We start from the raw sequence: 27,716 nt of genomic DNA, 5'->3' as shown, positions 1-27,716 counted from the left end.
CTTATAAGTTCATACAAAACTTCTTTCAAGACAAAAAGGTTGCTGTGGTTAAGTGCTATGTGAAGACTTTCATGAGTTAATGTCAGTTTCAATAGGACATATTTCCCTCAAAAACTCTTAAAGATATCTTTTTTAAAGTGACTGACTTGGTGTACAATCACGCCTGTCCTCTGTCTGAAACATTTAGAACAATGATTACACTTGTATGTCTTCTCCCCTGTATGAATTCTCAAATGAGTCACAAGGCTTGGCTTCTGTGTAAAGGTTTTCCCACAGTAACCGCATTTAAAAGGCTTCTCTTTAGTGTGGGTTCTCTGGTGCAAAGTAAGAGCTGTCAGTTGAAAAAACTTTTCCCACAACTCTCATATCTATGAGGTTTTTCACCTGTATGAGTTGTCACATGTCTTTTAAGACTGCATCTATGATGAAAATTCTTGCCACACTCTAGGCATGTATAAGTTTCAACTTCAGAATGTCTTTTTTGATGCACTCTAAGGTATGCCTGTCGAGCGAATTCTTTTTACATACAGGGCACTCATAGGGTCTCTCCCCTGTGTGAAGTCGTTGGTGTCTAGAAAGGTCTGAAATACGAAGGAAACTTTCCCCACATTCAGGGCACTTGTGAAGTTCTTTGCCTGAATGGGATTTCTGGTTCCCCAAAACTTGTGAATTCTGAGCAAAACAGTCTACACTCTGAGAATTATGGGGTTTACCACCTGGACACTTTTGTTCATGGGGACTGGGATTGAGAGCTTCTTCCAGGTTAGAGACCTCAGGTTTTTCTCCTAGAAAGTAGCTCTGATCATCCACAAGCTTTGTGAAATCTGAGTGTAGATCGTCTGGGTGGATTTCATGTTGATATTTCAAGTGTTTGTAATATGTTTGTGAAATGAGGTCATGGATAGGGGTCCCCTCTAAAGTAAAAATTAGAAATATGTATCCTCTAGCTTTATCTGTTTTGAAGTATTTTCTTCATTTTCTCTCTCGAGATGAAAGCCTAAAAGAAAAACAGAAATTGCAGATGCCATCAGGTAGAAAGTGAGTGAGTTACATGTATTGGGTTAACCTCTAGTGGAAAGATAGGAACTCCTAGAGAGTATCTCAAAGAGCTTGACCCTGAAAAAGGCTGAACTTTTCCTTGCTTCTTTCTCTGGTGTTTAATGGACAATTTGTTACCTGTCTGAGAGTCAAGAAATTGTGTCACTTCTCTGGAATTCTGTAAATCCTTCTCCAATGAGTATTCACCGTTGTCTAATGGGAAGCTCAAGTTAGGATTCTCAATTCGATATCCTGGTGAAAATAAAGACGGGAAGTACGATAATGAGCCACCACGGGAGACTTCTGGTTGATTCCTTGGACTATTGGCCCCTCAACATCTTATAACTTCACAATTGCAATTACTTCACCTAAACTTCCCACATGCGTTTTATTTTTTGAAATATGGGAGCAAAACCAAAAATCAGGACTAGTTTCCTCTATTCTATGGAAGGAGTGTGAATCAATTCTACACTTAGATTAGTGTGTTGAATTATTTCTACATTTATTTAGAATATATAATTCCTGAGGTTAAGCCAAAACAAAGTTTGTCATGTTAAAACTGAAAAAACTTACGTTAAAAAGCACCAAGGAAAGAAATGTAGAAGTGGGAGTAATGAAACTGCTTACTGGAATATTTTCATGTAAGAGAACCTCAAGTTAAAATGATAACTGAACAGGGTTGTCAACCAGCAAGACCTGTCTTTATATGTTTGTTTCACCTGAAGACTATGGTGATTTTTCTTAAATTATCCTGCATAATTACCAGCGAGTGCTCTGATTATCAATCTAGAGAAAACAAGGACAATTTCCCACCAGTCACTCTCCCCTCATGTCTTACACCATCCCTCTCCTCATTGAGACCAGATGAGTCTTATACCCTCTTTTCCAAATCCCTTCTGCATCTCTGGAAAAGTTTACTGGTCTGAAATGAAATAGTGGTTGGAAAATGCTAATTTTAGGACCTACTTTTGTAGGGAAATATTTATACATTAATATTATTCACTAATATCAGCAAGTAAGTTTGGCTAATGTTATTCCAAGGGCAATTTTTGACTTCCACACACTTTATCAAAACATAGGAAGTGGAGTAAAATACATTATTTCATAGTTTCACGGACAAAAGGTAATATATTAGATTTCCAGGAAAATAAAATGAATTACAGAGAAAGTACTCTTACATTCACTGTTTTGTTAATGCTTGGATTTCAAAGCTAAGCATTGGATGGAAGAGGACCGTGCTTCAGGTAAAGTAAGACTAGAGGTCATAGATGAAAGAAAGCTGCCATCTAGTAAAAGTGTGAGAGAATTGAATCATGGGACAGTGGAAATTATCAAAGTATTAGGGTGGCAGAAACTGGGAGGCGTAGAATATCCCATTATGACAGACACAGCAAAACACAGTCCAGAGCTACAGGAACTGTCCATATGGCTATTCCCATCCCTCACAGTATGGATATGAAGCAAGTGATGCTGTAGATTTAATTGAACACCCACTGGAAAATCAGACCCACAGAACTGCGCCTTGGGTGAAAGATTAGGTATAAGACCGCGTCAATGATGAAAAGTAGCCCTAGAGTCAGAATCTATGAGAAATAAGACCAGGAGTATCCTTCCTGGGAAGCAGCGTCTCATGGATTTCTCATAAGCTTCTGCCCTCAGGTCCATGTGCTATACTCAGGACAGCACATGTCCTGTCAAAGAAGGACATCAGACAAACTCAAAGAAGCCTGAGAACTTTCTACCTTAGTTCTTCTGTCCCAGCTTCCATAGAGCCTGGCCACAAATTGGGTGCATCAGGGCAGTGCCATGCCCTAGATGCATAGAACATGTGCCCAAACTTGAGCTTCTAATGGATGTTAACCTAAGGTACTTTTCAGTTCTATGCTAATCTACTCAGTGTTGCCTGCGTGACATTCGGTTCCATGGGCATCAGGTATATCCCAGCCTCAACTCCCTGGACTATTAAAGCCCTACTCCTGAAACTACACTGATTTCCAATCCCCTACTTATACTCCCAGCACTTATCAACTAGGCTACTTTCTATTGCCCTTTGAACAATCTCACACTTTTCTGACCCCAGTATCTGTATGCTACTATTATACACTGAATAAAGTACCATCACTATACACTCTCAAACATTAGGGACTCCCAAATTAATAGGCTAAGCCCTTGATCTTGAGGCTTGCTCTTATGAAACTTATTTCTGTAATGGAGAAGCTAAGAATACCTATAATTATGTGTAAGAGTGACTCCCAGAGAACGCTGTTGTTGCTCAGATGTGGTCACTCACTCTCTAAGCACAACTCTCCAAGTAAAATCATTACCCTCCTCCCTACATGGGACATGATGTCCAGGGGTGTGAGTCTCTCTGGCAACGTGGGATTGACAATGCCTACATGACCAAAACAGGGAAAAGAAATGTAACAAAACAAGGTATCAGTGGCTAAGAGATTTCAAATCAAGTCGAGTGGCTATTCTGGACATTACTCCTGTGCAAGCTTCAGCTAGATATTGCTGACTGCCATGGTATGCCGAGCCCCAACCTGTAAACCTTAAGGAATATCCAGGGATATATCAGAGACTCGTCTTACAAATGTTTCACTCAATACGTTTATTTTTCTGAAACCTAAAGCCTCCAGATGGTTCCTAGGCCCGATAAACCAGGAGTTACCAGTCTCTAGAAGAACATCATCCAGTTGGATGCCCCTACCCCATAATGTCAACAGCCCTTTTCAACATGAAGAAGTTAGAATGGACATTGTCCCAATATTTCTAAAGATTGTGAGAAGGATCAAAGGAGGAGTTGCAATAGAGATGACAGGATTTTTTAAATGAGTGTGGCTGCTGAATCATTTAAATGATAATTCCTTTCAGTCTCCAGGGTCTTGGAGCAGTTAGAGGGAAATACCTGAATTTGTGGAACTGTAACCTATGCCAAATGCTGAGATTTGTTCTATAACTCCTTATTAAAATGTACTTTGAAATTTACCGCTTTTTTGTATATATGTTCTATTTTACAATTAAAAAAATGTTTGAAAATACCATCACTAAAGTATAATCAAGGAACACTCCTTAGATGGTGTTTACAGGGTGGTGCGACGGTGGCCCAGTGGTAGAATTCTCACTGCCATGCTGGAGGCCCCGGTTCGATTCCTGGTACCTGCCCATGCAACAAATAAAAGGTGTTTGCAGATGTTCGTCCAACTTCTGCCTGCCAATATGGTGAAAATAGCCATGGTTCTTCTCATAAGAGAAAGATGAAACGGTTTGATGATAATACGCAGTATCATCAAACAGACAAATCATCTGACAGACATCTAGACAGGGACACTCTCATACACTGTGGTGGGTGCGTATGCTGGTACAATACTTTTGGAGGACAATTTGACAATATCTACTTAATTCTCAATGCATTGGCCAACTAATCAATTGATCCCCCTTCTAGCATTTGACCCTATCGACACATGCACCTAGAAGGATACTCACTGCATGTTTTATAGCTTAGTTCCAGGATTTTAGGTTTAATATTGAATGACAGTCAGAAGCGAAATCTCCATGTGTACTTCTGCCGGCGAGGCTCTTCTCATTAGCCTCTATGTCAGCCAGTCTGTGTTGGCCCAATAACCACTGCAGTGACAAGTTATTTTTACAGCAGCAGAGGTAAGAGAATTTATTTGCTCGTCAGAAGATAAAAATGAGGGCCTCAAAGATGGAAGCCAAAGCCCCTTTCCTGACATTCAATAATATTTTCTGTCTTTCACTCAAAACATCCACTAGAATATTAGTTTTCCAGTGATGATAATGCGTTGCCCAGGGTATACACTGCTTGACTTAATAAATGGAAGGAAAGAAAGAAAACACTAGCAGAAACATGGAAGCATGGGGTGTGTGACTTTTAAAATATATTCACAAATTCTTTGCTGTTCCTCACTTCAGGAGGTGAACCTTAATTCTCCTTCCATTACATGTTTTTGGGACTCAGTAATTCTCTCCTAATGAACCGAATATGGAAGAAGTGATGTCGTATTGGGACTCGTCTATAAAAGGCACTGCTGCTACGTCATTTGTCTCCCTTGGATTGCTGGCTTTGGGAGAAGGTGTGCGCTATGTCGTTGAGGACACTAGAGCAATTTATGGAAGGGCCCTCACACCAAGGCACTGAGACCTCCTGCCAACATCAGAGTGGAGAGCCAACTTCTGAATGGCTGCCCCAACCTAGTTAATCTTTCAGATGACTGCAGAACCTACTGTTCTCATGACAGTAAACAAGTTGCCTCTACTTTATAAAAATGTAGAAGCCTTAAACTAACGTTTGAGTAATTTATTATGCAGCAATAGATATCTAATACCAGAAGGGAAGAAGCAATCTGAGTTGAACAGAGAAGGTGCTTTGACTATGAATATCCCCGCCCCCGCAACATGCTCAGGTAATATCTTTAACATAATTCCATTAACAGAGACTCTGTGCCATTAAGTTGCCAATGGGCCATGAAAAAACACACACTGGGTATTTGGATAGCTTACCATACATCACTTACTCCAGCAGGATAATCTGAAGAAATTAAAGCTACAAGAGTCTTCTGATACTTTTCAGACAGCACTTGTTCTCTCTCTATTCTGCTTTAAAATATTTTTAACTTTTTAATCGTATAGTACAATATATATACAAAGCAAAGAAACAAAAAAAGCGATAGTTTTCAAAGCGCTATTCCACAAGTAGTTACAGGACATATCCCAGAATTTGTCATGGGCTACTATATGATTCTCTTGCATTTTTCCCTTCACCTGCTCCAGAATATAGGAGGCTAGAAGGCTCAGATTTTTTTTTATCATCACAATCGATTTTTTTTCTTTTTTTGAGAAAAATAACCTATATATATACAAAAAAGGCAATAAGTTTCAAAGCACAGCACCACAATTGGTTGTACAACATATTTCAGAATTCAGTATGGGTTACAATACTGGAGACTAAAAGAATTATCAATACAATGATTCAGCAATCATATTCATTTGTCAAACCCTAACTTCTCTGCATAATTCCACTATCAACTTTGATCTTTCTACCACTTTTTAGGGGTATTTGGACTATGCTCATTCTACCTTTTCAATGTTAGAAGGGCTGTCAATAAGGGGTTGGGAGATGGAACTTGCTGGTGTGCTGGAAAGGCTGGCCCTTTTAGGTTTCAGGACTTATCTGGTCCAGGGACCCATCTGGAAGTGGTAGGTTTCTGGAATGTTACCCTAATGTATGGAACCTTTGTAGAATCTTATATATTGCCCTAGGTGTTCTTTAGGATTGGCTGGAATGGTTCTGAATTACATTAACACCAACCTGATCGGCTTTCGTTCTTATCTCTGAATATCAGGTTATAACTATATAAAACAGCCTCTCAAAATCTAGAAACAATAATTACCACTCGGGACTTAATGTGTCTGCTCTAAAAGCTTACAATCCAGGCCCCTCTTTACTTACAAACTTTTTCTAAACGACACCATACCATTGTTGTTCTTTTGTTTCTGGCTCATTTTGCTTCACCAAATGTCCCACCACATGCTCATTCACACTGTTGCATGCCTCACGACTTCATTTCCTTTTGTAGAAGCACAACCTTCATTCATAAGTACACACCATCGTTCACCAATGTACTTCTCCCTTCAGTGCATGCTTCAGCCACCTGCACTCATTAGGCATCATATATAGTGCCCAAGTCCACAGTCCATCAAAATTCTCAATTTTAGATAATTTCATTGTTCCCAAGCGAAAGAAAACCAATGAACACACGCTTACTAAATAGGAAAACTAAACCTCCTAACTCTTGTCCCTCATCCCATTATTTACCTCTGCTATTGCTGTGGTAGCGCTGATGGTTTCCTTCTGAAAACAGTCCATAGCATGCAATAGCAGTTTCCCCCCTGTACCTTGGACTTCAACTCTCTTTGTATACACGAATCATACTTTTGCAAGAAGTAATTCTTGCAAAAACAAATTTATATTTCTAGCATTAATCAGTGGGACAGGTAGATCTATACAATCGCTTTCAAACTTGTTCTTCTGCAATACGGTAACATTACTTATGGACGCACTAGAGAACCACCTTCACATCCATCTATTCCCTTACACTGGAGTTCAACCTCATTAGATAACCGTTCATCCATCTCTACCTTCTATGTATCTCTAAGTCCCCTATATTCTGTATTAAAAGCCTCTGATTCTGTTTTTATGATGGTCATAAAAGTGGAATCATCCAGTTTCTATCCTTTAGTGTCTGCCTTATTTCATTCAGCATTATGTCCTCAAGGCTCATCCATCTTGTCAGGTGCTTCAAGAAGTCATTTCGTCTTACTGCTGCATAATATTCCAACGTATGTATATACCACATTGTGTTGACCCACTCGTCCGTTGATGGGCATTTGGTTTGCTTCCATCTTTTGGCGATAGTGAACAATGCTGCTATGAATAATGCTGCAGCGCAGGTATAGGCACAGGTTGGGGATGTTAAGTTGGGGTTTGTGAACGTGGGCGCCCAGTGGCCATGGTGTGGTGGTAGTTGTGGGAGTGCACAGGTCTGGGGGGCGTAGCCGTGGTGGATGCTGGTGTAGGGCATGGGGCCCTTTGTGCACCCGTGTAGAGCTGTGACAGCAGGTCAGCATTATGCCTTCGTGGAGAGGGGCAGATGTGACCTGGCTTCGCAGGTTATCTCTTTCTCAGAGCTGGAAAGTGTGACTGAAGACCGTGCGCATGCACAGGTCTAGGAGTGCTGGAAACTAATATTCCCAGAGCTGAAGGATGTGATTGGGGGTGCAGGCGCATGCGCGGGTCTAGGAGTACCCTAAACTGACTCGCAGAGATCCAGGGGAGGCGGGGTGAGGCTCTGAGCCTCTATGGGTGGGGGATGGGTGTAACCTGGGTATGAAGGTATGTGCTGTCAGTTTTATGCACTGGCAACAGCCTGCAGGCTACGGCGGGAGGGGGTTTTAGTGCTCAGGAGGGGTGCAGGAGAGGTGGATTGGGCTGCACTTGGGATGGGGGTGTGGGGCAGGCATGCGCGCTGGGGGTTGGTGGGGCAGGGGCACTTGGAGAGTAGGGAGTGGGGGCGGGTGACAGGGTTCACATCTGTGGGGTGTGAGGTGAGTCGTGGGTTGGAGGGCGGTGATGGCAAGGGTAGCCTGCTCAAGGAACACGGCCTGGCTTACTTGCTAGTCTCCCTGTCTGTGCACTTCCGCAGGCTCCGCGCCTCTGCGCCTTCACTCCAGCTTTCTGCTTCTCAGTTCCTCAGCCTCTGCAACCAGGGCTCCCACATATGGTGCAGAAAGCTCTCCCAGGTCAGCTGCACTCTTGAATTGCCCTCTCAGTCACCCTCCCATCCCTTCTCTAACTTTTTCTGTGGAGCAGGCCTGAACTCGAGTTACCCTTTTAGGCCATCTCCCTGGAACTCCTTCTGCTTTAAATTTTCATTGCGTATATTCTTCACCACCAGAAAGATAAAAATTTGACGTTTTGCATAGACGTTTATGGTGAAACCTTACCAACTGAGATGAAAAAGCAAATACTTCACACTGAAAACATGTCCCAGTTTCATTATAGTACTTTTGAACCCCACATTTTCAAAAGCATAATGTATTTTATATTTTTAGGATTAGCACTTCTGTTGATTTCTAATGACTACAGACATTTTGATATTACTGCATATCTCTAGCAAGCAGAAGTGTCCGGTTGAGTTCCCACGAGGTTTCCTTTGTTTGTTTTAAACTAATGTCTTTCATAGATTATTTTCTGTTGCACAAATGAAATTCTTCACAGGTTGCATTACATTCAGCTCGGTTCCTTTTCCTAGTCAGCTGTTTAGTTAGGCAAGGGTATTTCCTAGTATTCGTATTTTATAGGCTTCCTGCTAGTAATCCCTTCAAACTCTTGAACGTGTTTTCTCTTCCTTTTTGATGCTCCCATTACCTAATATCTTAAGTTTTCATCCTGCAGCATTTCAGCGATCTTGTTTCTAACTTACTAAGTGTTCCTGTATATAAGGAGGACAGCAATACTCTTAATTTAAAAGCATAACCTCCTATGGCTAGATCTCTGTATATTTATCCAATCTTTGAATGCTAATTCATTATTTTAACACACCATAGACCCTAATATTACAGTAGATTTCTTGAATTACCTCTATTAACTCTTGTCTTTCCTATCTCTATTGGAACCTTTCACAGTGAGAGGAGTCTAACTATAGGAAATGTTTGTACAGATGATTGTTAATGTGCTTCACATGCTCTCATTTCTCAGGAATATATATTTCTTCATACAATGTCTTGCTCCCAACAAAGGGATAAAAGGATTTAGCTTAGGTTTTTTGTTCATCAGTATGCAAATTCTTTAGTTATTTACTAATGGAGGATGTTTCCAAGATATATTTTTACCATGGTCCTTTTAGCAGGCAGGTATACACCTACATACATACATACATATATACATGCATACATACATACATACATGCATACATCTGTCTATCTATGCACACACACACACACACACACACACACACACAGTCATTCCATATATAGCAAACAACTTAGCTTTCAGCTGACAGGAAACATAATCTAGTAATTTGTCCCATTATTTCAAAAAATTTTTTCCATTCTACCACTATTCTATGCTTTCCATTCACTCTATATCACAAGAGATTCATTTACCACATCAAAGAAATGGTCATTTAAAAACACAGTAGTAGTTGAAGTCATTATGTAATAATGGAACAGTAAGTCTTACAGCATTTTGCAAAGCATAAAAATCAGTTTAAACCACAATGACAAAGGGGCCATCCATTATCACTCTCCAAACAGTATTTTTTACGTGTTTAATTAAGTCCTTCTTACTCTCACTTGTGTATGAAATACATGAAATTCCCCCATGCTTTGTTGAGTGAAGTATAAAATCAAGATTCATGTTGGTGTCTGGCATCATGTGTGATCTTTATACGTGGCACTGTTGCTAATCAGTCAATGTGGAGAATTGTAACGCACATGCAGAAAAATTTATATTAAAAGTTACCACCTGAGATCTTCCACTTGTTGCAGGCAAAAATATGGGGTTTTAAAAACTCTTAAATACACTATGAAATGTAGGGTCTGTAAAGATTGGAATATCAATGACAACATTTTAGACAATTCCCCTTTGATTATAGTATCTGTAAATAGGTACCTGTTGGATTTTCCTCTTTATTACCTCTATTTAAAAACAAGAGAGACTTCTGGAGAAGATGGTAGCTTAGTAAGACGCGCGGATCTTAGTTTCTCCTCCAGAACAGCTACTAGGGGAGAAGAAACAATACAGAACAGCTCCCGGAGCCACGACAGAGATCAAAAAGACAGCGTACCCCATCCTGGAATGGCTGACTGGCTGGGAGAACCCGCTCTGGTGAGATCGTCGAGGGGCGCAGGCTTCCCCAGGCGGGGCGGCAAGCAGCCGGCGTCCCTCCCTTCCTCCTTCCCGGGCCAGTTGGGAGAAGTGGACAGGCGGTCCCCTCAAGCCGCGGTGTCTGGCGACCCCCCCACGTGCAGCCCCCCGGACCAACTGGGAGAATTGGATAGGAGATCCCCAGGCCACGGAGAACGGTGACCGGGGTCCCTTCCAGACATGTGACTTTCCGGTCCGGCTGGGAACGGTGCACTTTCCCGGGCCGCAGCGGCTGGCACACTCCCGCGACGCTTGGCACCCCGGGCTGACTAGGAGATTCAGACGGGCACTCTCCGGGGCTGTGGCGGCCGGCGACCCTCCCTGCGTTCGGATCCCCGGGCCGGCTGGCACTCTTCCAAGCCGCTTCGGCTGGCGAACCTCGCCCACTGCGAGAGTTTTCCAAAGTTAAAGGAGCCACAGCAGCTTTTACTGGTGGGACCCACAGACAAACGTGTACCAGGAGCGCCACCTACTGGGCAGGATGAGAAAAACAGAACCCACAGATTTCACAAAAAAATCTTTCAACCTGCAGGGTCCAACACCCAGGGAAATATGACTAAATGCCCAGACGCCAGCAGAAGATAATGGATCACGTTCAGAAAATTGAAAATATGGCCCAGTCAAAGGAGCAAACCAATAGTTCAAAGGAGATACAGGAGCTGAGACGACTAATGCTGAATATATGAACAGAAATGGAAAACCTCTTCAAAAACGAAATCGATAAATTGAGGGAGGACTGAAGAAGACATGGGCTGAACAAAAAGAAAAAATAGAAAAACTGAAAAAACAAATCACAGAACTTGTGGGAGTGAAGGACAAAGTAGGAAAGATGGAAAAAACAATCGATACCTACAATGGTAGATTTAAAGAGACAGAAGCTAGAATTAGTGAATTGGAGAATGGAACATTTGAATTCCAAAAAAAAAACAAACTATAGGGAAAAGAATGGAAAAATTTGAACAGGGGATCAGGGAACTGAAGGACAATATGAACCGCACAAATATACATGTTGTGGGTGTCCCAGAAGGAGAAGAGAAGGGAAAAGGAGGAGAAAAACTAATGGAAGAAATTATCACGGAAATTTCCCAACTCTTATGAAAGACCTAACATTACAGATCCAAGAAGTGCAGCACATCCCAAAGAGAATAGACCCAAATAGGCGTTCTCCAAGACACTTACTAGTTAGAATGTCAGAGGTCAAAGAGAAAGAGAGGATCTTGAAAGCAGCGAGAGAGAAGCAATCCATCACATACAAGGGAAACCCAATAAGATTATGTGTAGATTTCTCAGCAGAAACCATGGAAGCTAGAAGACAGTGGGATGATATATTTAAATTACTAAAAGAGGAAAACTGCCAACCAAGACTCCTATATCCAGCAAACTTGTCCTTCAAAAATGAGGGAGAAATTAAAACATTCTCAGACAAAAAGTCACTGAGAGAATTTGTGACCAAGAGACCAGCTCTGCAAGAAATACTAAAGGGAGCACTAGAGTCAGATACGAAAAGACAGAAGAGAGAGGTATGGAGAAGAGTGTAGAAAGAAGGAAAATCAGATATGATATATATAATACAAAAGGCAAAATGGTAGAGGAAAATATTATCCAAACAGTAATAACACTAAATGTTAATGGACTGAATTCCCCAATCAAAAGACATAGACTGGCAGAATGGATTAAAAAACAGGATCCTTCTATATGCTGTCTACAAGAAACACATCTTAGACCCAAAGATAAACATAGGCTGAAAGTGAAAGGTTGGGAAAAGATATTTCATGCAAATAACAACCAGAAAAGAGCAGGAGTGGCTATACTAATATCCAACAAATTACACTTCAAATGTAAAACTGTTAAAAGAGACAAAGAAGGACACTATATACTATTAAAAGGAACAATTAAGCAAGAAGACATGACAATCATAAATATTTACGCACCAAACCAGAATGCCCCAAAATATGTAAGGAATACACTGCAAACACTGAAAAGGGAAATAGACACATATACCATAATAGTTGGAGACTTCAATTCACCACTCTCATCAATGGACAGAACATCTAGACAGAGGATCAATAAAGAAATAGAGAATCTGAATATTACTATAAAAGAGCTAGACTTAACAGACATTTATAGGACATTACATCCCACAACAGCAGGATACACCTTTTTCTCAAGTGCCCATGGATCACTCTGAAAGATAGACCATATGCTGGGTCACAAAGCAAGTCTTAACAAATTTAAAAAGATTGAAATCATACACAACACTTTCTCGAATCATAAAGGAATGAAGTTGGAAATCAATAATAGGCGGAGTGCCAGAAAATTCACAAATACATGGAGGCTCAACAACACACTCTTAAGCAACGAGTGGGTCAAAAAAGAAATTGCAAGAGAAATTAGTAAATACCTCGAGGCAAATGAAAACGAAAACACAACATATCAAAACTTATGGGACGCAGCAAAGGCAGTGCTAAGAGGGAAATTTATTGCCCTAAATGCCTATATCAGAAAAGAAGAAAAGGCAAAATTGCAGGAATTAACTGTCCACTTGGAAGAACTGGAGAAAGAACAGCAAATGAATCCCAAAACAAGCAAAAAGAAAGAAATAACAAAGATTAGAGCAGAAATAAATGAAATTGAAAACATGAAAACAATAGAGAAAATCAATAAGACCAGAAGTTGGTTCTATGAGAAAATCAATAAGATTGATGGGCCCCTAGCAAGACTGACAAAAAGAAGAAGACAGAGGATGCAAACAAATAAGCTCAGAAATGGGAGAGGAGACATAAGTACTGACCCCACAGAAATAAACGAGGTAATAACAGGATACTCTGAACAACTTTACGCTAATAAATACAACAATTTAGATGAAATGGACGGGTTCCTGGAAAGACATGAACAACCAACTTTGCCTCAGGAAAAAATAGATGACCTCAACAAACTAATCACAAGTAAAGAAATTGAATCAGTCATTCAAAAGCTTCCTAAAAAGAAAAGTCTATGACCAGACGGCTTCACATGTGAATTCTATCAAACATTCCAGAAAGAATTAGTACCAACTCTCCTCAAACTCTTCAAAAAAATCGAAGTGGAGGGAAAACTACCTAATTCATTCTATGAAGCCAACATCACCCTCATACCAAAACCAGGCAAAGATATTACAAAAAAAGAAAACTACAGACCAATCTCTCTAATGAATATAGATGTAAAAATCCTCAGTAAAATTCTAGCAAATCGCATCCAACAACACATTAAAAGAATTATACATCATGACCAAGTAGGATTCATCCCAGGTATGCAAGGATGGTTCAACATAAGAAAATCAATTAATGTAATACACCATATCAACAAATCAAGGCAGAAAATTCACATGATCATCTCAATTGATGCAGAGAAGGCATTTGACAAGGTTCAACATCCTTTCCTGTTGAAAACACTTCAAAAGATAGGAATACAAGGGAACTTCCTTAAAATGATAGAGGGAATATATGAAAAACCCACAGCTAATATCATCCTCAATGGGGAAAAATTGAAAACTTTCCCCCTAAGATCAGGAACAAGACAAGGATGTCCATTATCACCACTATTATTCAACATTGTGTTGGAGGTTCTAGCCAGAGCAATTAGACAAGAAAAAGAAATACAAGGTATCAAAATTGGAAAGGAAGAAGTAAAACTATCACTGTTTGCAGATGATATGATACTATACGTCGAAAACCCGGGAAAAGCCACAACAAAACTACGAGAGCTAATAAATGAGTACAGCAAAGTAGCAGGTTACAAGATCAACACTCAAAAATCTGTAGCATTTCTATACACTAGTAATGAACAAGCTGAGGGGGAAATCAAGAAACGAATCCCATTTACAATTGCAACTAAAAGAATAAAATACCTGGGAATAAACTTAACTAAAGAGACAAAAAACCTATATAAAGAAAACTACAAAAAACTGCTAAAAGCAATCACAGAAGACCTAAATAGATGGAAGGGCATACCGTGTTCATGGATTGGAAGACTAAATAAAGTTAAGATGTCAATCCTACCTAAATTGATCTACAGATTCAATGCAATACCAATCAAAATCCCAACAACTTATTTTTCAGAAATAGAAAAACCAATAAGCAAATTTATCTGGAAGGGCAGGGTGCCCCGAATTGCTAAAAACATCTTGAGGAAAAAAAACGAAACAGGAAGTCTCGCGCTGCCGGACTTTAAGGCATATTATGAAGCCACAGTGGTCAAAACAGCATGGTATTGGCATAAAGATAGATATATCGACCAATGGAATCGAATAGAGTGCTCAGATATAGACCCTCTCATCTATGGACATTTGATCTTTGATAAGGCAGTCAAGCCAACTCACCTGGGACAGAACAGTCTCTTCAATAAATGGTGCCTAGAGAACTGGATATCCATACGCAATAGAATGAAAGAAGACCCGTATCTCACACCCTACACAAAAGTTAACTCAAAAAGGATCAAAGATCTAAACATTAGGTCTAAGACCATAAAACAGTTAGAGGAAAATGTAGGGAGATATGTTATGAAACTTACAATTGGAAGCGGTTTTATGGACCTTAAACCTAAAGCAGGAGCACTGAAGAAGGAAATAAATAAATGGGAGCTCCTCAAAATTAAACACTTTTGTGCATCAAAGAACTTCATCAAGAAAGTAGAAAGACAGCCTACACAATGGGAGACAATATTTGGAAATGACATATCAGATAATGGTCTAGTATCCAGAATTTATGAAGAGATTGTCCAACTCAACAACAAAAAGACAGCCAACCCAATTACAAAATGGGAAAAAGACTTGAACAGACACCTCTCAGAAGAGGAAATACAAATGGCCAAAAGGCACATGAAGAGATGCTCAATGTCCCTGGCCATTAGAGAAATGCAAATCAAAACCACAATGAGATATCATCTCACACCCACCAGAATGGCCATTATCAACAAAACAGAAAATGACAAGTGCTGGAGAGGATGCGGAGAAAGAGGCACACTTATCCACTGTTGGTGGGAATGTCAAAGGGTGCAACCACTGTGGAAGGCAGTTTGGCGGTTCCTCAAAAAGCTGAATATAGAATTGCCATAAGACCCAGCAATACCGTTGCTGGGTATCTACTCAAAGGACTTAAGGGCAAAGACACAAACGGACATTTGCACACCAATGTTTATAGCAGCGTTATTTACAATTGCGAAGAGATGGAAACAGCCAAAATGTCCATCAACAGACGAGTGGCTAAACAAACTGTGGTATATACATACGATGGAATATTATGCAGCTTTAAGACAGAATAAACTTATGAAGCATGTAATAACATGGATGGACCTAGAGAACATTATGCTGAGTGAGTCTAGCCAAAAACTAAAGGACAAATACTGTATGGTCCCACCAATGTGAACCTTCATTCGAGAATAAACTTGGAACATGTCATTAGTAACAGAGTCCAGCAGGAGTTAGAAACAGGGTAAGATAATGGGCAATTGGAGCTGAAGGGATACAGATTGTGCAACAGGACTAGATACAAAAACTCACAAATGGACAGCATAATAATACCTAATTGTAAAGTAATCATGTTAAAACACTGAATGAAGCTGCCTCTGAGCTATAGGTGTTTTTATTTTGTCTGAGTGTTTGTTTGTCTTTTTTTTGTACTATTATTATTATTTTTATTTTTTTCTCTATATTACCATTCTATATCTTTTTCTGTTGTTTTGCTCGTTCTTCTTCTAAAACGATGCAAATGTACTAAGAAATGATGATCATGCATCTATGTGATGATGTTAAGAATTACTGATTGCATATGTAGAATGGAATGATTTCTAAATGTTGGGTTAATTTCTTTTTTTTTCTTTAATTAATAAAAAAAGAAAAAAAGAAGAGAGATTCCATGCCTTTTTCATGGGCACCACTTGGTAAAGCAGGCTACAAAAAATGGCACCTGGACAGAATGATTAAATGCAGAAAGAGGGACAATTTTCTCGAAAAGCAGCTACCCTGTAATTTTAGGATGAGTATTCACATTCTATGGGGGCACTGGCATGTGCTGATAACATACAGTCCTGCAGTTAGGTGAGGAAGGGACGAAGCCATTCTCTCCAAGTACCAGGTGGAGTCTCACATGAGAGGTGAGAGGACTGACTGTGCCCTTCCCCATAGTCTGCCTGGCACCAGCAGAAGAGAGATGGCTCTCAGAATGAAAAGCAGCAGGGATGGGAACAGCCTTAGGGAACCATCAGAGCTAGAATTGATCTAGGCTTCCAGTGCAAACAGGTCACAGTACCTGGGGTATCAGTTCTCAAGTGGCTCGTTTCGAATGTAAGGAACTCAGGCAAGGTCCCCGAAAGGTTTAACAAATCTTTAAATTCATACAATGATCTTGCGTGACATGATGTCTCCCAGGGTCTGCCCTTTGGTCCTTGTGCTTTCTCACTGGATACACTCCTGGTTTGATCTCAACTCCCCTCAAGACTTCAGTGATCATCTATAAACCTTTGACTTGCAAATGCCTATCTCAAACCCTGATCTCTCAAATTCCAAATTGGCCACTTCCATCTCAAGACTTATAAGCGCTTCAAAAACCCCCACGTTTCAATTTAAACTCACCTTCACCAAGCAAACCTGCTCCTCCTCCAGTGTTCTCTGTTTCAGTGAAGAATACACCCTTTACCCTGTTTGCTGGCCAGAAACTCTGGATACCATCCTTAACCCTTTCTTCCTCCTCATTCCAACACCCAATCGATCACCCAGTTCGATAATTTCTACCTCCTAAATAATTTGTGAATCAGACCTTTTCTCTCCATCTTCACTGCCATGATCCTACTTTTAAAAACCGTCCTCTCTCACGTGGAGGATTACAGCAAACTCCTAACTAGTGTCCCTCTTTCCAGTCTTACTCACTCATATCACAGCCAGACTGAACTTCTAAAATGCAATTCTGTGGATATCTACGCCCTATGTAAGAACCACCAATGGCTCCCCAGAGCCCTGGTAAGAAGGCACAAATTTCTCAACAGGCTGAAAAAGTTTCTCATGATCCAGGCCTCTGCTTCTCTCTGCAGGCTCTTCTTTTGCCAGCCCCCTTCATCTCCTTCTCAACTGCCACTCACACGGCAAGTTGGAGGGACATGCTCTTGGTTCTTCAAATGCGCCCACTCTCTACCTCGGAGACTCCGTGCACACTATCTCTTCTGCCCAGTGCCCTCTCCCTTCTCCACTGCCTCTGCTCACCAGGCAGACTACAGCTCATCACATGGGTTAGAAACTAGATCTCCCCTTCCTCCGGGAAGTCTTCCCTCTCAGTCAAAGGCTGGTTAGGTGGTCCCCCAGGCCAATCCCACAGTGTTCTGCTCCCTCTGTCACATCTTTGTACAGATCACTATTTACATATCTGAACCCTCCATAGTATTATAAGCTCCAGGAAAGCAGGGACTGTATACTATCGAACCCCAGTTTCAGGCACAGTGCCTGGCTATTAACGGGTGTCCGTATTTATTTGTTGAGTGAATAAAATTAGGATGTGGGAAGGGAAAAATTTGCTAAACTCCAGCAATGCGCTAATTATGGATGGCTCAGAAACTGTTATTGTACCCTAGATTCTTTCCGACTTATTTTTCACTTTTTTATGTCTCTTTTGTTCTCTTGCTATTTCATTGTCTCTTGAAAGTGCCACCCTGTTGCACCTGTGCCTGGGAATAAGCGGGATGTTTGTGGACACACTTGGCCTCTTTCTAAAAGATTAGCAAGGAGGAGCACATTGATAACAATCTAAGAAAACCCCAATAGGCGGTGAAAAACAGAGGCACCCAAGATCTTTCTCTAACTGGGCTTTTCTCTCTAGTGCTAACCCCTGTAGGTTATTGTGCAGTGATTCTAACAACTTAATGTTCATCTCTGGAAGAACTAGGTAAAAATGCACTGCAGGTTGGAGTTTTACAGAGAAGGTAAGTTTGACAAATGAGCATGATTGCTGAATCGATTATGTTGATATTTCTTTTAGTTCCCAGTGTCTTAGAGAAGTTAGAAGTAAAAACCTAAAATTGTGGAACTGTAACCCCTATCAAACTCTGAAATCTGTTCTACAACCAATTGTGCTGTGCTTTGAAATGTATTGCTTTTTTGTACGTAGGTTATTTTTCACAACAAAGAAAAGAAGGAAAATCAAACGAACACAAAAATAAGAATTGTGTTCTGTAGAATGTTGGCTTGAAGGTTGATTTCAAGATCTTTTTTGGTAATTTAAACATGTAAACTAGGCAGGAAGTGTTTTTGTTTAAGGAAAAAGGGAATACTTTTCCCCTTGAAGTAAAATAACTGATTGATGCAGAAAGTTGTAGAAGACGTGCTGGAAGGGATTTTTATTGGTTCTGGTTAAGTTGGGTAAGATTTTATAGTTGTATAACATTTTAATAGTTTTCTTATCAGATGTATGTTCATGTAAAACATGGATTAAATTTTCACTCTGTTAAAATGAGAATGTTTTCTTGGATTATTTTTTTTTTTGCTCTTAGTGAGAAGCTATAAAAGATTTTTAACCATCTGAGTAACCTGCCTAGACGACAAAGATTCTATGTCTTATCAGACTAATATCCTTATTGATATGTATGTTGACCACCTCCTTCCTTATTGTTTTAGAAAACGGCTCCTCACTCAAAAATATTATGCATTTTTAAAATCATGCTAACTCCTCTATTTACTTTTAAACTTTTGTGTCATCTTGATTAAAGACGATCTTAAAAAAAGCATATGCAGGGGAGTACATATAATATGATCCCCTTTACTTAAACAATAAAGATTACATGTTTGCTTAAAAAAATGCACCGCAGGTGACTCAAAATAGTCTGGTTACTGTACTATGAGAAATACCAATCTAGTTTAAGATTTAATAAGATAGACTATTTCTTTCTAATTTTGTAAATAGTTGCATCCCTTTTGATTGTTTGGAGTAGAGTGAATATTACTCAAAGTAATAAATTTCAAAGTTATCCCCAAAAAACAACCAAGGAAGACCCCAGGAATGATGGAAACCCCTCAGAACTGGCAACATTACATTTCGTATTGATTCTATTTTCCAGGGAGAAATGAGTCATTATCCACAGCATCCATTTTCCCAAAGCTTCCCTGCGTGTCACAAGGGATCCAAAGTTCATTAGCTTACAGAGTGCCTAATCCCATTTGATCTAACTTGCTTTGTTCCCTGCTGTGCCTGAGAGCTTGCCCACTCCTGTGACTATTTATCAGGGCTAATAATTGGTGCTTCTAACTCGGACCACAGTGCCAACCGTTCAGAGTTCTTGTTCTCTCAAAACAGAAACAAAAGACGTGAAATCAAACCTTTGACTTACCAAACTCCAGGAAGGGCTGACATTCCCCAGCAGTACTGTAGTTCAGCTCCTGTGGCTCATCCTGTGGGATCCACTCCTCTGCCAGTGTGATATGCTGGGAAGGTCCCACAACCTGGATTGCAGAGGACTCCAGTTCGATGTGTGGTGGAGTATGGGCTGTTTCTACTGGTTGCTGCTCTTCTGAGAGTGTTTCTTTCTTGTGAGCCTGGGAGAAATGCGAGAAACCATCACTCTAACTTCTAGACCTGCACTACCCAGTAGAAATATAATGATATCCACGCCTGCAGTTGTAAATTTTTTAGTGTCCATAGGAAAAAATAAAACTGAAATGAGAAGTCACCCTTAATAGTATGTTTTATTTAACACGTTATATTCAAAATACCTTGATTTCAAACTCTGATCAAAACAAACAAACATTAATGAGATATTTCACACATATCATTGCATAAGGAGTCTTTGGAATTTGGTATACTTTTTCCACTAACAGCATGTCCCAATTTGGATGAGCCACACCTTACAGGCTCAAGAGCCACAGGTGGTTAGTGTCTACTGTATTGGGCAGCATAAGTCTAACACCGTAAGAATCTTATGTGACAAACAATACCAAGAAGAGAAAGGATGGAAAACTACAAATGACTTCTATGCTAGGGTAGGAAGGCATTTAGGAAGCTCCTGTTCAGGTAGGCCAAGTGCCTGGAATGGAACAGCTCCTGAGGAGCCCCAGCAACACACAGCCCTGGAGTGCCCTTCATGGCCACCCAGAAGCTCTTCCTAGCGTCTCCCAAAGATTCTCCCCTGTGCGCAGCTAAAGTACACCAAAACAGAGGGTCTGGTCCATGGTGGTGCTCAACAGGGGCCAGTGCCACCCTCTTGGGGTGCTCAGAATGCGATGGCATGTGGAGGTTATTTGAATTTGGAGGGCCAGACATGGGAGAGTAATTTACAAGGCAGAAATGTTCCACATCGTAAGCAACACTTGAGTGTCCCACTCAAACGTGCATGTAGGTGAAGAAAATGTCAGAACAGCACCCTGTTAGTCATAAAAATGCAAAATATTTTCACATATTTTTAGACCAACTTGAATTTTCTAGGAATCCACTACTGTAAAAATCAAGGAAGACTATACTATAATTTGTTCAGAATTTTGGCAAGAGTTCAATCCCATTTTGGAAACTCCCATGACTAGCAGCAACACTGCTGTTAACATTTGACCTGTCTTAGTGTGAATTTCAGGCGGTTGCATTCACAACAACTCTATGAATAGAGGCAACTATCAGACCACTTCATTATGTTTTCAGGTACAATCAAGCCCAGACTTACATAAGATATATATCTCTTTTGTACGTACTGAAATACACATCTCTTCATGATAGATTGCTTTCCTCTAACTTTTTCCTCATATTCCAATTACACGCTATTTGGCACAGGGATTTGCAATCTTTTTCCAACAAGGCGCAGAAAGTCATATTTTAGCCTTTGCGGGCCACAACTGGTCAGTTGCATATCCTTTTTTTTTTTTCCTCATTAAAAATAAAAATGCAAGGGTAGTTCAGAGGCAGAATTCGCACCTGCCATGTGGGAGACTTGGGTTTAATTTGCGGCCCATGTACTTCCTCCCCCCAGAAAAAAGAAAAACAAACAGGAAAAACAAATAAAATTCAACAAATGGTGCTGCAATAACAGGATAATCACATGGAAAAAGAATGAGATGTGACCCCCGCCAAACAGCATACAAAAAACATTTCTCTAAAAAGGTAAAAGCCATTATTAGCTCATGGGTTGTACGAAAGCAGGGGGTTGGCCAGATTTGGCCTGTAAAACACCAAGCATTTTATTTATCTTTTTACTTTATATATGTTGGTATATGGACTATGCTATCCATGAATGTTATTTTAGGACAGTAGGGGGGTCATTACAAAACATGTTATAGAATGGGGGTTGGGTCTGATAGAGCTGACAATCCCTGACTCATGTGCTGACTTCAGCAGAAGAAAACTATGAAATGTTGCTTTGGAGAAATCTTGCGGTTAAAGAATAATGCCAAGACAAAATATCTGATCTAGTCCCAGCTCTTGCTGTTTAATTGCCAACTTTTATCTCACCTGATTCTTCGAGATCTCAAGTTCTTCCTCTAAGTCTTCTATCAGTGACAAAATTCTTTCTCTATTCTCTGGGCTGTTCAGCCTCACCCAGGTCTCTATCTTCGTGGGCAGAATATTTAGGAATTGCTCCAACACTAGAAGCTCTAAGATCTGTTCCTTGGAATGCATGTGTGGCTGCAGCCACCGAAAGCACAGCTCCCTCAGTTTGCTGAACGCGTCACGAGGCCCGGCTGCCTCTTTGTACTGGAACTGCCTGAAGCACTGACGGAAGACTTCATGGTCAGGGTCATACTCTTGAAGCATGGAGCCCTGGTTCAGGGAGGCCTGCATCGCACAACCTAGGATCACAGCCATCGCCTCCTTCCAGCAATTTAGAATTGATCTGGGAACTGAAGTCTGAGATTCCGATTCAAAGCCACCTACAGCTGAGAAGAGGAAAACATAAGAAGAAAGAGCAGTGGTTAGGAGAGGGCCTTCTTATCTCCATTATCTCTTTTCCCCAATGTCTTATGGCAGCAGTTCTTATTATATTTTGCGGTTTTGAGAAGCTTGTGAAAGTGGCAAACTCACTCTCTAGAAAAATACATTTACACATCCAAATCTACATACGATCCCCAAAGGTTTACAATATCTTTACAATATCTTACAGATATCCAAGGATTTCATCATCCAGCCCCACCTGGCTACTTAATTTTCAAATTAATTGAAAATAAACATTTGCTTCCTCAGTCACACTACCATCATTGTAAATGCTCGGTCGCCATCATTGTGATAAGTTCTGACAGCTCTGTTCTAGAATTCCACCCAGCCCAGGAGAAGAACACCTGCCCTTAAATGTGCTGGCCTCTAATGCCATTTTCAATCCACTAAACACTGTTTAATGTTTCTGAGTACAGATAGACTCAAATGAAAAGGAGGAGGAATACTAATAAAAGTTTTGTTTTGTTCTTGGATGCAGGGATTTTTGCTTGTTTGTTTGTTTTCTTGCGGGGTGCAGAGTCGGGGAATCAAACCCGGGTCTCCGGCCTCGAAGGCGAACATTCTACCGCTAAACCACCGGCACACCCCTAACAAAACTTTTGAATAACCCTCAAGTCCCTTGGCTTGAACACCCCTTAGTAGCCTTAAATCAAATGGACTTTGGCTAGAGATTTGGTGAGAGCAGTCAAGCATCAATCCCTCATTCGTCTTACCACCGGTATGAGTACTTCCGCTACCGTCCCCGTTCCCCCTGCCTGCAGGACATTCCAAGTTTCTTTCCTCTGAGAAAAAACCACTGCCTAAGGCAGACTATCAGGAATCTGCTCTGCATCCGTAAAAATGGACAATTCTTGAGTTCATACTACATGCCAGGAACTGTTCTCGGCATCCTGCATACATTAGCTCATTTACTCCTCACTCAATTTTAGTAGGTGGGTACGAGTATGATCCCCTGAATGCAGTTGAGGGAACCGAGGTTTGAGTCTAAGCCACGTTGAATAATTTGCCCATGACTATAGAGCAAGTTAGAGAGCGAAACAGCTAATGAGCTTAGAATTTGCGGTCTCACGCAAATTCCATCCCTACAGCAATCAAAATGGTCTCAGCGGAGACTCCGAGACGGAGGACGCAGACACGCACATGTCTGTTAGGACCTAGAACCGCCCAAGCGTCTCTGGGCTCTCTATGTCTGCCTGCGGTCTCCTGGACTGGAAGAACGAAAATCAAACGCTCAGGCCTCTCTTCCCAGGAGTCACTGAAAATCGACCCTCTCTGCTCCCACCTCTGACTTGACTAAGAGGAGGCGAACTACAGCGATAGATTCGCCCACGCGTGCCGAGCCTGCTGGCGGCGCGACCCTCAGCAAGTTACTCAACTGCTCACCGTGCCGTCCCCTTAACAATAGAATAATAGCTTCTACTTTTAAAAATCTGCTGTTTAGATCCAGTTGCTAGGAAAGCACATCGCAGTGTGCCTGGCACAGTGCAAGCGTGGTTGTCGCGACTCATCATGGACGCTTATAGTCCCCGACACTCTGGGTTTCCTTCCATCGGCACTATCGAAAGAAAAGTTCCCTGCACGCAAATGCAAAGTTCCCTAACATTCCACCTGAACCCTTCATAGCCGGATGAAAAGTTCTCCTCCAATCTCCCGTGAGAAGCTCCCCTCGCGCCCCGAAGAGAAATTCCCCTCCAATCTCCCGTGAGAAGCTCCCCTCGCGCCCCGAAGAGAAATTCCCCTCCAATCTCCCGTGAGAAGCTCCCCTCGCGCCCCGAAGAGAAATTCCCCTCCAATCTCCCGTGAGAAGCTCCCCTCGCACCCCACTGAAAGTTCCCAAGAGGCTGGGGGTTTCCTCTCCCAACCATCCCTGTCGTGATCCCGCCGTCAGGGACCAAGGAATAAGGCGGTGCGTGAGCCACAGGGCACTTGGGGAAAGGTCAGAGGGACCTTCCTCGGAAAGTTCAAAATCTGGGTTCAGTCGAAGCCGAGGCGCAGGCTGTGGTCCCCCGCGCCCTTCCGCGACGTCGCGCTGCCCGCAGGGGCGTCCCGGCCCCAGAACCACCCGGGGAAGGCGCCGCGGGGAAGCCAGGACCGAGGCCGATGGGGGCCTCACCAAGGTCGCTCCTCCCCGGCTCGTCAGTCAGGACAGGGCTGCAGGTGGTCAGTGGGCGCAGCCCTGGAGGAGGAAGAGTCCAGCCAACGCGCGCCCTCTGGGCAGTGCCGGCCCCGCCCTCCGTCTGGTCCCTCGGGACTCACCTCCTCAGCTGCCGGCTCTGCCCAGCTCACCCGCGCAGGACCCACGTGGCTGCGGACGAGAGCGGGACCTCCAGAGGGCGCCAAGCCCTGAGGGAAGTGCCCCTGTTTCCGGTCCCTCCTCCTCAGTGGCCCCCAGGGGAGGGGCGGGGCCAGGCGGTGTCACCCCAGGGGGGGCTGCTCCCCCATCAGCCCCTGCGGAGCCTGAGCAGCTGGGAACCCTCTTTCCACCTGCTCCGAGCCCAGTCGGTCGTCCCCAAGCTTCTCAGTTTCTGTGGATTTTCCGCGCAATTCAGGTATCCGGGCACCACCCGGCGCTCCCATGTGTGGTTTGCGTTGTGTTTATCCTCTTTGGGGTTCACCCCACTCATGACTCTCTGGGTTTATATTTCACCAAAGATGGAAAGGTTTCGCACATTGTTCCTTCTGACGCTCATCAGACACCCTCTGTTTCCAGGTATCTAATGACCCGATGTTGGCTTCTGGTACGTCGCAAGTGGCTGGAAGACACTGAGATTTACTGATGTCTTCTATCTCTTTGTCTCTGGTTTTCAGATTGGGTAGGTGTTGTTGATGTGCCCTCAAGTTCACAACTCTGTCCTCTGTCACGTCCGCTCTACTAGTGAGGCTGTCCAATGAGGTGTTTTTTTCCTCTTACTGTATTTTTCAGTTCTCTAATTCCTGGTTTGAGTCTTTTTAATTAAATCTATTTTATTTCGTGAGATGGTCAAGAGAATTATTAACTGCTTGGTGAATCTTTTTTTCCTTTTTTTTTATTTATTATTTTTTTTATTTTTTAACATGGGCAGGCACCGGAACTGAACCCGGGTCTCCGCCAAGGCAGGCAAGAATTCTGCCACTCGGCTACCATCGCACGCCCCCCACCTCTTTTTTTTTTAATGACGGCTCCTTTCAATTCCTTGCTCAGTGATTGACATGAGATTCCTCTCGGTGTTCGCCTCATTTGATTGACGTTCCTCATTCAAATTGCGATTTTCCTGGGTTTTTTGTATGAAGGATGATTTTGGAGTATATCCTGGACCTTTTAGCTAGTAAGTTCAGGTTCTGTTTAAAGTTTTATTTCATCACACATCATTATGTTCAGGTTTGCCATGCAGATCCTGGCTTTCTGTCACAGGCTGTGGGTTGCATGACAGTCTGATTTTCAGAGCTGGTGGGTGTTATATTGCTATGCTTGGCTTATCCCACGGGGCTGGGTCTTCCACTCATCCGTGGTGATGCAGCTAATGGGTGCCAGAAAGAGTCTCTGCAGGCCAGGCCACCATGTGCGCTTAGGTGAGGAAAGGGATTCTGTTGCCGTCTGGAAAAGGGTGCTTCCAGTGGTGAGACCTACTTGTAACAGGAACCCCCTCCAGTGATGAGACTGCACTCTTATTGTGGTATAATCCCCTTTGCTGGGGCCTCTCAGCATTACGGTGTCTCTGGGTGGACAATGGCAGTCCCAGGCTAAGAGTGTGGGACAGCACCTCTAGATCAAGATCTCTGTCATGAGGGGAAAACCCCTTGCAGAGTCCCTTGGTCTGATGGTGTCTGAGTGTGTGTGTGTGTGGGTGTGGGTGGGGGGCCCTAAAGTTTGGTGGGGAATGGAGCCCATATCCATGTGGAGCAGAGATCATGTCATTTGAATGGGAACCTGGGCAGAAGGATGAGGACTGTGGAGCACTGCAGGTCTGCAGGGAACGACTGCTGGTATAACTTTATCGTGACCCCATCCTTTTGGATACCATCATGCCTCCATTGCCTTTTTTCCCTTAGAGAGTTTAGTCCTAAGGGTGAGGGACTAGTTTTAAGGAATGGATATATTAAGTTGTGATCATCCATGGGATGCCAGAAATTGGGGGTGCTGTTCTCCTTGTGTTTTCCAGTACTGTCAGCATTATCTGCTCCATGGCTTTTACTCTTTCCTCCTTGGAGACTTTGGAAGACAAAGAACGACTGGGCCCCGCCGGCTGTGAAAGATCCTATTTTCTCCCCCAGTGCCCTTAGTCTACCTCTGTAGGGGGCTCTTGATGCCGCTTGCAGAGGTTCCTTTCTTTGTCCACATTTGTCTCCCCACCCCCATGTCTCCTCCACACCTCACTTGTATGCCTGGCATTCTTTTCCCCATTGCACACATGTTCTCAGCCCCTCACCCTCATTTCTGTCTCTGTAACCCATGCTTCTGATGTGAAATTTTTATTTTTGCATCTGAGGTTAAAGGAGGCCTTGTGCCGTTCCAGTCGCCTGAGTGCTTAGAAGATGTGGCCGTGTACGTCTCCCAGCAGTAATGTGGACATCAGGATCCTAGTATGAGGGCCCCCTCCAGGGACATGGCCTAGGAGAGTTATGAGAATGTACCTTCTTTTGGCTTGTGCGTTTATCAATCGACGGACATCAGGGCTGTTCTCACCTTTTGGCTATTGTATTAGTGCTTTTATGAATATTCATGTGTGCTTCAATACCTGTTTGCGGTTCTTCTCTGTATATATATATATATCCAGGAGTAGAACTGCTGTGTTATATCATATTTCTTTACTTAATATTCTTCGTTAATATTTAGGATTTTGTATATATAAAATCACGTCATCTGCATAAACAGATAATTTTACTTCGTCCTTTCCAGTTTGGATTTATATTATTTCTGTTTTTCTTGCCTAATTTCTTAGTCTAGACATTCCAGTATAGTTGAAGAGAAGTGGTGAGCTTGTCTTATTCCTTATCGTGGAGGCTTTCAGCCTCTCACCATTAATGTGAACTTCCTGTTACTGAATTCAAAGTGTTCTTTATATATTTTTCATTAAATTCTTTGTCAATTATATGGTTTGTAAATGTTTTCTCTCTTATCTTTATACACTCTTCATATGTCCTGTGAAGAAAAATCATTTTTACATTATATATTGACTAAATTTTAAATTTATTTTTTTCAATTTATCAATATTTTGTGTTGTAATTTGCGGTTTCGATGTCATATCTCAGAAAGTGTTGACTAATCCAAGTTCATGAGAAGTTACTACTGTGTTTTCTTCTAAGAAAACAATTGTATTTTC

The 27,716-nt window shown here is 41.9% G+C and overlaps 1 protein-coding gene and 1 long non-coding RNA gene across 3 annotated transcripts; one reads left to right on the top strand and one right to left on the bottom strand.

The window, feature by feature from the left end:
- Positions 1–107: 107 nt before the first annotated feature.
- LOC143671740 (zinc finger protein 449-like) lies at positions 108–24,656 on the bottom strand. The gene is given in 8 exon segments (XM_077146933.1): positions 108–343; positions 346–516; positions 519–932; positions 935–997; positions 1,177–1,290; positions 19,835–20,039; positions 21,937–22,361; positions 24,530–24,656. Coding segments are annotated over 7 exon segments (1,557 nt in total). The 5' UTR covers positions 22,291–22,361; positions 24,530–24,656.
- A 103-nt stretch (positions 24,657–24,759) lies between these two features.
- On the top strand, positions 24,760–27,134 carry LOC143671617 (uncharacterized). Of its 2 annotated transcripts, none has more exons than XR_013169613.1 (3): positions 24,760–24,965; positions 25,127–25,229; positions 26,883–27,134. It is a non-coding gene; the product is annotated as an uncharacterized LOC143671617 (long non-coding RNA). The 2 variants fall into 2 exon arrangements; XR_013169612.1 differs by lacking the exon at positions 26,883–27,134 and adding an exon at positions 26,556–26,837.
- Positions 27,135–27,716: the final 582 nt, after the last annotated feature.

The sequence above is a fragment of the Tamandua tetradactyla genome, chromosome X, assembly GCF_023851605.1.
Source record: "Tamandua tetradactyla isolate mTamTet1 chromosome X, mTamTet1.pri, whole genome shotgun sequence".
In the NCBI taxonomy this organism is placed as follows: Eukaryota; Metazoa; Chordata; class Mammalia; order Pilosa; family Myrmecophagidae; genus Tamandua; species Tamandua tetradactyla.
Note: the sequence above shows the minus strand (reverse complement) of the source record. Positions and strands in the feature narration are given on the sequence as shown.